The sequence below is a fragment of the Rhipicephalus microplus genome, unplaced genomic scaffold (genome assembly GCF_043290135.1).
Source record: "Rhipicephalus microplus isolate Deutch F79 unplaced genomic scaffold, USDA_Rmic scaffold_13, whole genome shotgun sequence".
In the NCBI taxonomy this organism is placed as follows: domain Eukaryota; kingdom Metazoa; phylum Arthropoda; class Arachnida; order Ixodida; family Ixodidae; genus Rhipicephalus; species Rhipicephalus microplus.
The window spans coordinates 27,984,675-28,000,747 of NW_027464586.1; the positions used below are offsets into that span (position 1 = coordinate 27,984,675).

Consider the following 16,073-nt stretch of genomic DNA (forward strand, 5'->3'; position numbering starts at 1 on the left):
TGGTCAGCATGCATTATTTGCTCTTCGAAAAAATTTAATGAGAGTATGTCTATCAATGTAGAGACGGAACAATGGCGGACCCATTAGAGGCCCTTGAGAAGGCGTTCACAACTTTTAATATCTTTGATACTACGTTATTGATTGTAACAAATGAGCACCTATTTGTTAAGTAACTTTGCACCAATTTTAATGCACCAATATGAATACCACAATCATGCAGCGTATCTGAAAGTACGTCATGACTCACCGAATCGAAAGCTTTCCTCAAGACTATGAATAGCCCTATATTATACAACCTCTGTTCAAAAGTGCTCAGAATTTCTTGTTTAGCTTTCAGTAGCGCTTTCTCACACGACCTTCCTTTTCGCATCGTACTGTGCCTCGCAAAAAATATTACACTTTGTCATGAAGCATTCAAAACGGAGGTTCGTTTTTGTTTCAAAAACTTTAGATAATACAGGTAAGACACAGATCGGCCGATAAATGTTGATACGATGATTTCTTTTTCTTTATGAATTGGGCATTCTCAAGCTAAATTAGGCACATAAGCAAATATTCCACACTCAAACATTTAGATGACAACGTGGACAATGGGAACAGAACTTATGTGTCTAATGTGTTTGACTGGAAGTTAAAGGCTCTTATCGTTACCTGAAACGCAATATTTTTTAAGCTTCTTAATTATTTTTTCAACTTCAAGCACTGTTATATTGAAAAAAAAAACAAAGAGTTTAGGAGGTTCTTTCTTTCCAGTGTCTCAGTGTCCGACAGGCCATTTGGTAACACATATTCACCACTGTGCATAAACTGAGAATTTTGTGCTTCAGCAGCGTTTTCATCACTTAGAGTGCCCTGAGGCGTTGTTACCTGTATAGAACTACTTGTATTTTCGCTAGAAGTAATATCATTTACAGCCTCTCATACTTTTCTTGAGTTGTATAAAATACTGGAAAACCAATTGTAGTAGTACTGAGCTTAGCAAATTTTACATCAAAATTAGGCTTATTACGATAACATTTAAACTCAGACAAGCTTTTCACGAAATAGTGTTGTAATTTGTATTTCGTTTTTATTCGCATCAAGAGCGTAAAAATAACCCATGGTTCTTTGTGTTTGTTTATACGTTTTGTACTGTATTTAAAAGGAAAAGCCTGACCATAACAATGTTTGAGCTTCTCATAGAAAAAAGTGTATGCTTTGTTGGGTCCGTGGTAGTCATCACGAATTCTCCGTTTACTTATTCGACTAGTGAGCTAAAACCTAGCGAAGGAGAATTTTTTAATTTGCATCGTTCTGGACTTTTCGGTCACGCCTAAGATGATGATTCTTCACTCACAACCAATGACGCCGCGACTGACGTTGACGCCGGAACTGCTGCGAAACGTGCTCTCTAACGCTATTCCGCTAAAACATTCTGGGTCAAAGTAGGGATGTACGCCGAGATGTTTTTCTCACAAGCAGATGTTTCAACAAACAGCCACGCCTCTGCTCTTTTTGTCCATGAAAATAATGCCATCAAATGTCACATATGTATATACAATTCATCGTTTCCAAATTATGCTCACGTGCACGTATGCGCGAGACACAATTTCAACCATGCCTCTGCTTGCGAATTGAGCGACTGTAATTGCCTCTGCTTGAAATGCAGTGAACGTAACTTTCATCCTTTACAAACAAATGCGTCCAGCATATATGTTTCACCATAGAATATGAAATATTGCTGTAATAATGCGTGGTACAAGTGTACTTTGCAATCGGGCATACGATCGTGGGATTGTCTTATTTACTTCATTGTTTAAGTCAGTCATCCACTTCAAAAGGCGCCCACGTTACTGCACCCTTGGGGGCATATAGTGGGCACATAGCGAGCTGGAAAATATTTTATACATTGTATGCACTATGAACAGATTATCACTGTCACGTTCAACTCTTAACGGAGAAGCCTAAGCGTCCCCCGATTTTTTTCGCTCAGGGTACGCCCAAGTTGATCAGTGCACATGATTAATTTTTTGGGTACACTCATTCAGTGATCATTATTTTTTTCTTGTTCAGGCATTTTGATACTTTAATTTCTGAGACTGGCTGTTGAAATTGATTTCTTGTGTTGTGCCCGCGATTATCTTTACAAGTTCCTAAATTTACATTTAACTAAAAACCTTCTTTGTAACGTATCAGGTGATGAAGGCGTGAGGCGTCGAAGTCAGATATCTCACCAGTGGTAGCCTTCACCTGCAAGTGCTCTTTTTTTTCTGGTCTTGTTCGCGGCAGACACGTCTCCTTGTGACAAATGAAGGCCCCATACTGAAGCATGCCGACCAGCTCTTTCTGATGTGTGGAAGGACGGGCGTCACGTACAGCCACCCTGCAGAGCTTTTCAACGACAGCCGAGCACCTGCTACGCTTACGCTGGGAATCTCGGGCCTGTCAGCGTTGGATAATTCTGTAGCGTGAGGCAGCTTCTGCTTTTTTTAGCCCCACTAATTCTAAACGAAAAAGCATTCGACTATCTGCCACTAAAGAGAACCATGGGGGGAGCCGAAACAGCGCTCGTGTTCTTTTAAAGACGATAGTCTTTCTTGGCAATCTTCAAATGAAAAATTTTGGTCTGTCTGTCTGTCTGTCTGTCTTTCTGTCTGTACATTTGTCTGTTTGTACGCCATAACGATGTCTCAAACGGCACTAAACGGCCAACACCATCCACAGCGTCCACCAAAATTACTCAAGGTTTAGCATTCATAGTTGTGCAATTGTCATCTAAAAAGTAATTATTGTGCATATCTGAGGCGCCACAACAACGCTTAATGTTTTTTTATGTATGCCTTTATATTAGAAGACGCACACAAGTAACTCTAAAGAATATAGCGTTTAAGCGCGCTGCGCTGATATTTGAAGGCGATGCTCAAAAAGGTGTTTCCAACGCTTTGCTACGACGGCACAGTGGTGGCACCTGCCCGTTGCTTTGCGTTCTACACCTTATCACCTCCGAGACTGGCGCACATCTTTTTCCGCGGGCTGCATGCCTTCGTTTTTGAAGATAGCTGCCAGATGGCACTTGGGTATAACGTGCCTAGATGCACTTGTTCGCCTCCGCCACATGCTCGAGGCACTCTAACGCAGCACCTGCAGAATACCATTCACCGAATTTCTTGCGCAGAACACAAATTTACCGTTTTGTTCACTCTCTCCAGGCGCAAGACTATCGTCTTTTGGCGACATTTTCAGTGTAACATGTATATTAGGGCCAATGTTTTTGTTTTCATGTGTATGTTTTTGTGTATGCTGCATTTATGTGTGAAGTAGTGTGTATGTTGTGTACTACTTATGCTTTCCCCTCCGATGTGTGTTGGTTACCGTCTGTGTGCCGAAAGTGAATACCCAGCAATGCTAGGTTTGTGCAACGTGGCGAGCGGGCGCAGCATTTACAGCTGCAGTGGAGAGATAAACAGGAAAGGATAAACGAAGCGGAAGCAGCACTGTGCCACCTCTTGCCACCTCCTCGCATTCACACAAAGATAGGCGGGTGCAAACAGTTGCCGAGGGACGGACGCAGTTCCGAGCAAAAGCTGCTTCGCGTCTAAAAGAAAGCAAGCCATGGCCTTAAAGGTACACCAATATACTCCGGCAAGGGTCCGCAACGCTTTGACTCATAGAGCCGAGCGGTATGAAGCCTTCGCAGGGGAGTAGGTGGGGGATCTGGCAAATTTTCCAAAAGTAGAAGTGTGGTCATTGCTGGCAAAGAGGAAAAGAAATTGCGAAATAGATTGTAATGTACAAATGTCGCATATAATCCTTGTTTACTTCAACTGGATCATATTTCTTTACTACCAAAAAAAAGCTTTTTTAGGGTCAACAGATAGGAAGTTACAATGCCAGGTTGGGGGGGGGGGGATGTTATAACGTCACACTGGGGCCGCATACATGTGTACGCAGGCAAGCCAGGAAGTACATAATTCAAATAAGTATTCTGAGATAGACGTCGCTAAATACGAATGCCGGAGCATAAATTAAAGATAATCATATATATTTATTTTTCCTTTATTGAAGTAACGTGGAGATATATCTGCAAAAAAAACTGGGGTAAAGTATTCCGATAATGCTGATGCTTCGCAAGGACAATCATAAGTGCCTGTAAGTAATGTTGCAGCGTACTGAAGGTATTAAGTTGAGCGTATCGGTGCGGTACATTTATAAAGAAAATACGTTTTGCTAATATTTTTGCTAATATATTAAATAACTGAGACGGCCTCACTAGTTGAACTGTTATTTAGCACAGGACAGGAGCGTATGCCTAGCCAGTGAGAACAGCAACAACGTCCGGTCCGAGCGCCTCATGCTTAGCCCTGCCGAGCTTTGCATGAGCCACTACTTTTTATTCATTACATAATTCCCTCTCGCTGAAGATGGAACCAAATAAGTGTCGTGTGGTGTCGTGAAGACAAATGGTTCGCGATACGGTAAGAGACGATTCACGAGTATGATTTCGCACTGAAAGTTTTCACTATGACGCGGTAATGTCCATGGTACCTGCAGACAAACTTCGTGAAGTACCTGGCGCAGCAGTGCGAGACACTCGCAGCCAAACAAGAGAGTTGGGCGAAGACATGTAGTGTCAATCTAATCGCATACAGTAGACGCTCAGCCTAAGGTAGCGCTGTGGCTGTTGAAAGTCGGGCGATATTTCTCAAGGAGGCTCAAAGGTTCACATCTGGGTTGCGGGTGTAGGCCTTCACGAAGACACGGTTGGAAATGCCACTAGTCGAAGGGCAAGTCAAGCAACTACAGGACAGGGCGTTGACTGCTGATGATTCATCAAAAACGTCCAGTGTAGTGTTTTTGAATGCATCAATTGAGCCAATGCATTTGTTCCAAAGCAGCGTGATCGTGAATGGGAACGGATTGTCCACAAGCACGTCGGCCGCACCACCTTGTAAAGTAAACAGAGTGGTTGTGAGTGGTGATAGGTGGCGATGAACGAAAGCATTGGAAGGCGTGAAGAGTGTGGTAGCGCCAGAGGCCGCGGAACACGACAAAGGTGCGATGACAGCAGCGCGCGTAGGGACCTGGCTGCCGTTAGTAATGACCAACTTCGTGCAGAAAGGGTGACCGTGCCCAGGTAGAGCATAGCGAAGGGGAGAAAAACTGACTTAATCGACTTCAGCAACGGCACAATCTATAACAGCTTGGAGGTGGGAAAGAAATTTCCTTCCTAAAATGATGTAAAAACATTGGGGAAGTACGACGAACTAAGGGCACTCCTTGAAGTACAAGTCTGGCGGTACACGAGGCCACAGGCTGCACAGGCTGTGAAGTGGCAGTATGAAGAAACGAACCAAAGCACGCCGTCGTCACTTTTCGAAAATTGAACAGCAAACATTTTCGGCGATGGCAGAAACGGTGGCACCAGTATCAAGGGCAAGTACAGCTACACCTTCAAAAACAGCATTATTACACATATGGCGCTAAAAGAATACGGCTTGTGCTTAGTGAAGAGGACGCCATTCTTGCCTCTGAAACTGCGTCATTTAGTTTTCTGTGTCGATTGCTGAGGGACGTTGATGCATCAGGGAGGGTAAGCGGTGGCGGGAAGAAGCAGATTGGCGGTCAGAAGCTGGTCGATGGCTTGGTCGTGGAGGGTGCTATTCGGAGTAAGAAGTGTAGAAGAACGTGTTGTTATCATATGGAAGTGGGCATTGATTTGAGTGTAGGGGTCGGCTACGGCACAGGTGTGTGCTTTATCCAGATAGAGAACACAAAAAACCGATGAGTCGGTTGTCGGCAGTGCGCCAGGCATTAGAGAACCAGTGGGCTGGAGCTCATAGCGGCTGGGCGGCGTAAATAGGAGCAGACAGTGGAGGTGGTGCGCGGAATGACAGTGGTCTGGGGTTCCCCGATAAACGCGCTCCCTTGGCAGGAGGCGCCACTTTTTGAACGGGTGTGTGCCGCATTCCGATCAGCAACCGCCATGCTGCTCCCCCCGTCTCGTCACGGCTGGTAGAGTGAGACACGTGCGCGGCGTTTTCTCGAGCAAAATAGCTGGGTGTTGCGTGCCACAGTGCACAAACCACTCATGAAACGGCTACAGAATGTTCAAATTCCTGAAAGATTCGAAAAGGTAACTCTTGTGGCTAGTAAAGATCAAGCGCGAGAAGTGGCAACCCATGGACTATTCGTGTTTGTGCAGCGTTCCGTATCAGCGTTTCGCGAGTTGTAAGTTAAAATGCTGTCACGCGGGCACTTTTAATCGCGATAACGCTTTATGTGATTGACTGTCTTGCGCCAGCTGCAGAACGGCGCCAAGTCCTATTGACAAATTTGATTCCGATCGGGCCTATTTGTGATCACCAGTACACCGGGTGCAATAACCGTTCATTTGAATGTTGTGTACATGAGTATATAACTCGTTAGTTTTGGATCCCACAACATGCTTTCTTCTCAATCGCTTCTTGTACACAAGCTGCCATTGCGCGAAGATGTGCGTCAACGTTGTGCGCTTGTTCCTGCGGGCGCCTTCAACAATTTTTTTAAGGGCAAAGCTCTTTACGCTGTGGCTCGCATGTCGCATGTCGTCGTAGTAGAAGTAGCCAGCTGCATCGCATTGCATGTCAATTAAAATGGTCTTACACAATATCCATGTAGTGAATGATGATGAGTGCGGCGAAGCGTTTATCAGTCCGTCCGTGCTTACGTTCGTGCGTCCATCTGTTCATGTGTCCATACATTCGTCCGTGCGTCTGTTCATTCATGCGTCCGTTCGTGCGTTTGTTCGTCCACCCATTCATCCGTCCATGCGTTCGTTCGCTCGTCGGTCTATCTGTGCCTCCGTTCCTACCACCTTCGACAAGAAGTGCGCTTTGAAGCTTGTATACTTCAGCCAATTTTCGCACATGCCGACTAACTTCGGTTATGAAAATGATGACTCGCGTACATGGTTGACATGATTTTCTAAGGAAAATTAGAGTTTTGTGGAGATTCTGAACAGGAAATCGACGATGTGAAAATCTTTTCATTGAAGCGTTGACTTCAATAGATTGCAGCATTTAGCACCATACACATGGATTTCTCGTGAAAAAAATATTGACAAAATATGGATCGTGCGTAGTGCAGGGCTGCAAAGAAAGGCTCGGCGAGCCATGAACACGCATATTTAACTGCACTGAAGGAGTATGTTCAGGATGGCGAGAACTTGTGTTATCTGAGCGGTGAGGTTGTGAGCGCGCTCATACCTTGTGAAGAGGACTCGCAATGAATCACATCATGAACAGACAACCTCTTTACCCTGATGTCCCCTCTCAAAACTGTAACTCAATATTTAATAAAAAAAGGTGAAGTACAGCGTGGAGGCATGCAAGCAATAGCAAGGTTCTTTGGAGATATTGTTGATAACAAGGTAAGCACGAGTAAAGCTGCGTGTTCACTTGCTTCAGCTCCAAACAACGCGAACCAGTGGAAGTGGAAGCGAGATATGTGCTCTGGTCAACTTGCAGCGAGTTATAACGCTTGTTGTTGAAGTATAATAAAGTTATCGTCCAAATAAAGCTGTGAAATTCGATATTGCTGTAATATAAAGCAATTTACTTGCTCATTGTTGTAAAGTCGTGTGGCCGCTTTATTTTAACAATATCATTGAACGCTTTGAATATTGCTAAGTTACCATAGATTCCTATAGAAAACATGCTAAGCTGAATTTGACAGTTATTGTGTGCGTGCAATCGAAGATTTGATGGTATAAAAGTCCCATGCAGATCACCAAATATTAAGATGTCTATTCAACAATGTTTTGCCAATCTGCTGCTTGTTGTAAGAAATGAGAGATAAAAACATCGTACAATATACTGTGCGTTGCACGGTGTGGTCTGTAAACGAGGTAGCTATTGAATAATTGAAACAGAGAATATGAAAATATGTTACACAATCACACAATAACAGTTTTAGGAGTGAAGCTTCTAAAGTGGGTTTACCCATGCTTGTCTGCGACTGGTTCGTAGCAACCTAGTTGTATGACTAACTCAGCATATGGTGCTAGTGTGAGTGGCAGACAGATGCGACAGACAGATGCACGGACGAACGGAAGCAAGAACAGATGGACGAACGTATGTTTATGCCAACTCATCATGAATGACGGTGGGTGAAATGAAGCGTTTGTCAGTCCGTGCAGTACTGTGCTTCGTGGATATGCTGGACAAACGGACGCATGAACAAACGCACGGACAGAAGCCCGGACGTAAGCATGGTTAAACGCTTCGCCCCGCACATCATCATTCACTCCGTATTCTGTGATTTTTTTTCTTTTCTTTTGAGAGAACGTATATTTTTCAGCCCGGTGGCAAAAGACAAATTGTTTTTACACTTTTGTGGAATTCGCGCGTAGACAGACACATAAAAAGGTCATGTGACTTAGGTGTGGGTCTTTCACATTTTAACCTATATAATTAGTTAGCGACTAGTCCAAAAATGCGCTAATTGAAGGTGTTAACGCGGCTTCCATCGATGGCATTTTGCTGCTGAGAGCAACGCCAACTGCTAATGTCACTTTAAAAATGGAGGCTAAAGACCAGATGCCTAAAACCTTCACACTCGTGATGAAAAAAAAACTGTATTTGTCTCATGTTGTTTGAGTACCACATGTTTAGACGCAACAAACTCTGTATGCAGCCGCGCAACACTCATTGGCTGGCCATGGTGGCTATAGGCAACTTGTGGAGAGGGCATCGTAATGGCAGACTTCATTGCAAACGGCACGGTTGTCTCCACCTTCTAAAGCGGCAGAGGGTGGCACGCACATTGAGGAACCCCACATCTGCGGACATCTGTGGAACCCCACATCTGTGCACATCTGCGGTAATGAGAGAGATAGGTTAGATTTCACATTCAGTAAGCTAAAATCAGCAGTCCTGATATTTATTGACAATGAAGGTAGTGAGTTTAGAATACAGGAGGTCGCGCTAGAGATAACAGATAAATACAAATATCTGGGCGTATGGATAAGCAATGGGGCCGAGTACCTAAGGGAACACGAAATATACGTGTCGGCTAAAAGAAACAGGAATGCAGCGGTAAGGAAAAACAGGGCACTGTGGAATTAGAATAGGTATGATGTTGTGAGAGTAATATGGAAAGGGGTCATGGTTCCTGGTCTGACGTTCGGCAATGCGGTCTTGTGCATGAGATCAGAAGTTTAAGCAAGATTTGAAATTAAGCAACGTGGAATAGGTAGGCTTGTCTTAGAAGCTCACGGGAATACACAACATTATTAAGAAAAAGGTGATACGGGATGGACATCATTTCAGAGCAGGGAAGCTAGCAGCAAGATATAATTTGAGAAGCGATTGCGAGAAATGGGGGTGGAGCGTTGGGCTAGGAAGGTATTCAGCTACTTGTACATGAAAAATGTCGATACAAAATGGCGGAAGCGAACCAGAAAAGTGACTGGTAAATAATGGGAAAACAGCAGGGGGCCACACCAAAAAGAATTATCGGGTAAGAAGACGGCGAAGGAAGCTGAGACCGACACGTGGAGAATCGGCATGATTAAGAAGCCCGCACTAGTGATCTATCAAACGTTTAAGCAGAAAATTGCAAAGGAATAGATCTATGATAATACTCAGGACGGGAGTTTTGCGAATCAAGACATATCGGGCCAAATACGAAGGGGTAGACACGTTATGCAATGCGTGTGGAGAGGAAGAAGAAACTGCGGAACACTTGATAATGTTCTGTCAAGAATTCACCCTATAGTTCGGAATGATGGCGCAAAGTTTTTCAAAGCACTTGGGTTTAGGGACAGTTAGAGCAAAATAGAGTTTAAGCGAGTAGAATTAACTAGAAGAAGGTTATCCGATTGGTGGCTGAAGTCCATGCACGAGTGAAAATAAAACCTTTCACTGCAAAGTACAAATCCTCAACATCACTATTTAAGGAAAAAATAAATATAGTGATGACGTTTATTGAACCGGAGAATTCGCAACGATGTGGCAACGAAAAAAATGGCCGTACGACAAGTCTGGGCAAGGCGGCCCAGGTTCTCGTGCAATCAGAGCACGGGTTTTTCGTTCTCTTTGGAAGGCTAATACGCGTTAGTGCGTATATATGCTGCACCTCAATACCCCCGAGGTGAAGTGTAGACATCCTGGTGACTCAGAGAGTAGGCACAATGAGGGGGTCGTAGTAGGGCTTGAGACGGTCGACGTGTACGGTCTCGCGTCCTCGACGGCGAAAATCTGGCGATTGTGTTAGGGTCTTGATGATGTAGTTCACCGGCGAGGTTGAGTCAATGACACGGTATGGACCATGGTACCGGGCCCGAAGTTTAGAAGAGAGGCCAGGAACATGCGGGATCACCCAAAGCCACACGAGGGAGCCAGTACAAAACGTAGGCGCTATGTGATGAGCATCGTCATGTGGGCTTTTTTGTAGACCTTGAGCCTCACCTCTCATAGACCGAGCCAACTGATGGCAGTCTTCAGCGTATCTGGCGAATTCCGAAAGCGGGGAGCACTTCGATGCATCAGGGCGGTACGGGAGTATGGTGTCGAGTGGGTGGGATGGTTCGCGGCCGTACAACAGAAAGAACGGGAAAAAAAGGTAGTCACTTGCGTCGCGGTGTTGTAAGCGAAGGTAACAAAAGGTAAGACAGCGTCCCAGTTAGTGTGGTCGGAGTAGGTTTACATGCTCAGCATGTCGCCAAGTGTGTGGCTGAACCGTTCTGCGAGACCATTCGTATGTGGATGGTATGCGGTAGATTTCCGGTGGATGATATTGCATTCAGCGAGAACATCTTGGATGACCTCCGACAGAAACACTCGACCCCTATCACTGAGTAATTATCGTGGAGCCCCATAACGGAGAATGAAGCTGCGCAAAATGAAGATTGCAACTTCGTGGGCGGTCGCAGCCGGTAGAGCTGAAGTCTCAGCGTAGCGTGTCAGATGATCGACGCCGACAATAATCTACGGGTTTCCAGAGCGACTATGTGGAAGGGGGCAATAGAGATCGATACCCACGCGGTCGAATGGGCGAGCCGGGCATGGGAGCGGCTGTAACATGCCAGTAAGGTGCCGCGGAGGTGTCTTCTTCTGTTGGCAAGTGGTGCAAGATTGAACGTAATTCAGCACAAAGCGATACATTGCTCGCCAGTAATATAGTTGACGCAGTCTTTTGTAGGTTTGCAGGACACCTGCGTGAGCAGTTTGGGGGGTCTGCATGGAAATTCATGCAGATGTCAGAGCGCATATGAGTTGGGACAGCAAGGAGCCACTTCCGATCACCAGGCAAGCAGTTGCGGTGGTACAGAATGCTCTCTCGCACGGAATTGTGGGCTGCTTGTCGGCGTAGCGCTCTCGTGGAAGGGACAGCAGACTGGTCGGTAAGGTAGTCGAGAAACAATGCAAGGTTTGGATTTTTACGCTGCTCCGAAAGCATGTCAGTGGTGTCTATTGGTGACAAGGTGGTAAAAAGTGGTGACAGAGAAGCGACATCTGGGGTTAATGACAATTGCGAAAGTGCATTGGCATCCGCATGCTTGTGACCGGAAAGATATACTACACGTATGTCGTATTCTTGCAATCGAAGTGCCCAACGTCCCAGGCGTCCGGACGGGTCTTTCAATGTGGACAGCCAACATTGAGCGTGGTGGTCTGTGACCATGTCGAAAGGACGGCCGTAAAGGTACGAGCGAAACTTCGTCAAAGCCCAGATTATGGCCAAACACTCCTTCTCTGTCACGGAGTAATTCAAATCAGCCTTCTTGAGAGCGCGACTTGCATAGGCGACTACGTATTCGGCTTGGGTGCTTTTTTGTTGTGCTAAAACTGCACCAAGACCGATGCCACTTGCATCGGTCTGATGCAAGTGGCATCGACCGATGGCATGAGTGGCATGAGTCTGTGGCAGCAGCGGGGTCGTAGTGACGAAGAATAGGTGGTGAGGTCAGCAGGCTGCGCAGCTGGCGAAATGCGTCGTCACATGCAGGTGACCATGCAGATATACCTTTGCTTTTGGAAAGCAGACTCGTGAGAGGTGCGATGATGAACGCGAAATTGCGCACGAAGCGACGAAAGTAGGAGCAGAGACCGACTGAAATTCTTAGGGCTTTCATTGAAGTGGGCAACGGGAAGTCAGCGACAGCTCGAAGCTTATCGGGATCCAGAAAAACACCGTCTCTTGTGATGACATGCCCCAGATGGTTAGTTTTCGTGCTGCGAAGTGGCACTTCTTGGAGGTAGGTTGTAGGCCTGCAGAAGCTAGACACGTCAGAATCTCGTGGAGGTGAACAGGATGTGTTGGAAAATCAGATGAAAAGACTACGATATCGTCCAGGTAACACAAGCAAGTTTTGCACTTATGGGCACGCAAGATGGTATCAATCATGCGCTCAAATGTGGCAGGTGCGTCGCAGAGCCCAAATGGCAACATTTTGAACTAATATAGGCCATCTGGTGTTACAAAGGCTGTTTTAGGGCAATCACATTCAGCCATTGGCACCTGCCAATACCGAGAACGCAGATCCAAGGATGTAAAGTACTCGGCGCCTTGTAAACAGTCAAGAGCATCATCTACTCGTGGTAGCGGGTAGACATCGTTCTTCGTAATCTTGTTTAAGCGGTGATAGTCCACGCAAAATCGAACAGTGTTATCTTTTTTCTTTACGAGAACCACAGGTGATGACCAAGCGCTTTTAGAAGGCTTTATGACTCCACGTTTAAGCATGTCGTCTACTTGCTCCTTAATGACGTGGCGCTCTTCGGCGGAAACGCGCTAAGGACGCTGTCGCAGAGGCGAATGTGAGCCGGTGTAAATAGTTTGAGTGATAGTCATGGTGCGGCCCAAAGCAGGTTCTTGAAAGTCGAAAGAAGAGCGAAACTCTTTATGGAGAGCAACAAGTTGGCGGCGATGCAAGAGGGGAAGGTCGGCGTCAATAGCATTGTCGAAGGCTAACAAATTTGACGGCTCAGACGCATGAGTTATTGCGGCAATGTGACATGGCGTTTCGTCGCGACAAATAATATCATCGGTATGGTCGACAGGTTGCACATATCCCAACGTTTAACCACGAAGTAAGCCAATGGCGTAGTTGCAGTGGTTGGTAACCAGCATTACGGTTGAACCAGACGCAATTGTATGAACGGCAAATGGGAGAACGTTGCCCTTGCGTTCAGTAAAAACTGGAGATGGCGTAAACACCACCATGGTGTCAGGTTGCGCCACACATGAAAGACTTATAGAGACCGAAGCTTCCGGAGGCAAGCTGAAGCCGTCGTCAGCGATAAGTTTGCAGAGCCGAGGAGACCAGTCGGGTGGTGGAAATTCATATCTTGGCACAAGGGACACTTCGGCACGGGAACAATCGAGGATAGCTTCATGACGTGATAAGAAATTCCAACCGAGGATAAGGTCATGAGAGCAAGATGGCAGAACAAAAAAACTGTACGACGTACAAAACGTCTTGGATGACGACGCGCACCGTACACACAGCCGAGGGATGAATGCGTTGTGCGCTAGCCGTGGACAGCACCATGCCAGAGAGAGATGTGGTTACTTTCTTCAGTTTCCGACAAAATTTGGCGTTCATCACAGAAACGGCGGCCCCGGTATCAATTAATGCTAATTTGGCGACTCCCGACAAATCGACATCAACAACATTTTGCGGCGAAAACGGAGGCCGTGGAAATTGCGTGCAAGTTGCAGTTTTTGCCTCCGGAACTGCACTGAATATTTTCCTTCCTCAGCAGGTGTTCGACGACGCATAGGTGATGGCGATCGGCAATGAGGGGATGGGAAACGAGCAGACGATGAGTGGCGATCCGAGTCTGAGTGCCTCTGTTCATATCCAGACGCGGTGGCCTGCTGAGGCGCCTAGGTAGCATTTCCGAAGTATGCGTTTGCAGGTGTGGGGCGACGGCAGCAGAAGCGTGCAATGTGGCCAGCGGTGCCACAGGCGAAGGAGACAGGACGATTGTCTTGGGTGCGCGACTCACTAGATCGACGGAAAAAGCGAGGTGAGGGCCTGTAAACTGGAGGCGAGGCCGGAAGAGGTGGAGTCGATAAGGCGACTGGATGCGTTGGAGGCCGCGCGACTACAGCTGCGTAGCTGAGAGGTGAAGGTGGTGCAGGTGGTGCGTAACCGACAGCTGAGAGATTAGGTGCTACTGAAGTGCATTGGCAAGGGGCCTGCACTGTAGAGAGGACATCGCAAATTTAAGTGCGTATAGCCTGCTGCAGTGTTGAAGGCAGACTTGCGGTGGGCGCGTCGCTATGCGGCAGCAGGAAGAGCTGTCGGACGACTTCCTCCCTGATGAAGCCTTTGATCTGGTTGGACAGACTTTCTTGGCGAACGTTGGCATTTGTGAGTGCGACGGCCGAGATCTAATCTGGTGGTGGGACAATCTCTCGGGCGATGGAACGCTGACGGCGCAATGCATCAAAGCTCTGGCAGAGGCTTACGAGGATTGCCACCGTGGTCGGGCTTTTCGCTAGCAACATCTGGAATGCGCCATTCTCGATGCCCTTGAGAATCTGCCGAGTTTTCTTTTCTTCGGGCATAGATGGATTCACACGCCTGCAGAGGTCGAGCACGTCCTCTATGTAACTAGTAAACATCTCGCCAGGCTGCTGGGCTCGGTGGTGCAGGCGCTGGTATGCGCGGGGCTTGCGGACCTCTGGTCAGCCGAACGCTTGTGTCACGAGTGTCTTAAAGGAGGACCAGTTGGCGATTGCAGTTTCGTGGTTGGTAAACCAAAGCTTAGCTACGTCTATCAAGTAAAAGATAACGTAGGCGAGCTTAGAATTGTTGTCCCACTTGTTCCTGGCGCTTACACGTTCGAACAAGGAGAGCCAGTCTTCGACGTCTTGCTCACCACTGCCGCTGAAGATTGGCGGGTTCCGTTGGCGAGTAGCGCCGGGCAGGTAGACGGGACAGCCGGTGGTGCTGGCTGGGCTGGGATGGGCTGGTTGGCGACTGCGTCACTCATGTTTCGCGGTGGTCTCTCGGGCAACTTGCGAGGGCGGAGCTCCACGTCGGCTTGAGGATCTCAGCAGCCTCCACCAAATGTGATGACATTTATTGAACCGGAGAAGTTACAACGATGTCGCAACGAAAAATGGCCGTACGACAAGTCTGGCAAAGGCACCCCAGGTTCTAGTGCAATCAGAGCACGGGGTTTTTCGTTCTCTTTGGAAGGTGCATGCGCGTTAGTGCGTGTGCTCCACTACAATAAATCTAGCTTTTGGTTCAATAAGTATTACGGCTTGGTGGCGCTACCACCGCCTGATCTAAAGGGTACAGCCACATCCATTCATCCATTCATCCCACAGTGGTCATGTTTGTGCTACTGCTTCGGCGTACTTCAATAGCGCGGTGACTGGTGGCATCAGCTGTGATGGAAGAACCTCAGACATTTTGTCTTGTGTAATGTTTTGTAGTATAATGCTTTGTAGATTTGGCCTAGGTGGCGCTATAAATTCCGGTAGGAAGCAGATGAGCGAGAGTTGGCGGGCTACTTCTTCGAGAACAAAATCTTTCATCGGCGAGACGAGGACGGGATCTTGCGACGGAATTGAGCAAGACAGTGATTCCTGATGTAGGAGAGGATGATGGGTGGTGATACATTGCGGCGATCACCATAGCTTTGGCAGACTCAGAAACTTGGGCAACAGTAGCTGGGCTTTTTGATATCAGAATATGCACTGCGTCCTCGTCGATACCCTTCAGCATATGCTTAATGCGGTCCGCCTCTGCCATGTTCGCGTCGACGCGTTTGCACTTGTCGACGACGTCCTTTATGTAAATGGTGAAATTTTCACTAGGTAGTTGAGATATTAATCGTTGATTCGAGCTCAGTCAATGAATGTTTATGTGAAGGTCACGTAAGTAGCATTTAGGATGCATGGCACTGAAAAATATGCGTTCATCAGCGTTTATATGAAAACAAGGTACGTACTATGTATAGTCCCAACGCAGGTGCCCGGAGCACAGAAGCTTCTATCGCTGGCTAGTATATCCATCGCACTCCACGACACTTTTGCTGCTGTAAGTAAAAATATACTGATAATGTTCCTGCACTTCTGTAGCTGAAGAG

The 16,073-nt window shown here is 46.8% G+C and overlaps 1 protein-coding gene across 4 annotated transcripts in view; it reads left to right on the forward strand.

Moving 5' to 3' along the window:
* LOC119165924 (ATP-binding cassette sub-family C member 2) overlaps window positions 1-16,073 on the forward strand; it is a 1,429,043-nt gene that overhangs the window by 749,175 nt on the left and 663,795 nt on the right. For all 4 annotated transcript variants that reach the window (XM_075882663.1, XM_075882666.1, XM_075882665.1 and 1 more), the window contains one exon: window positions 2,269-2,447. In XM_075882663.1, coding sequence (XP_075738778.1) covers window positions 2,269-2,447 — 179 coding nt within the window. The remainder of the gene's footprint in view (window positions 1-2,268; window positions 2,448-16,073) is intronic.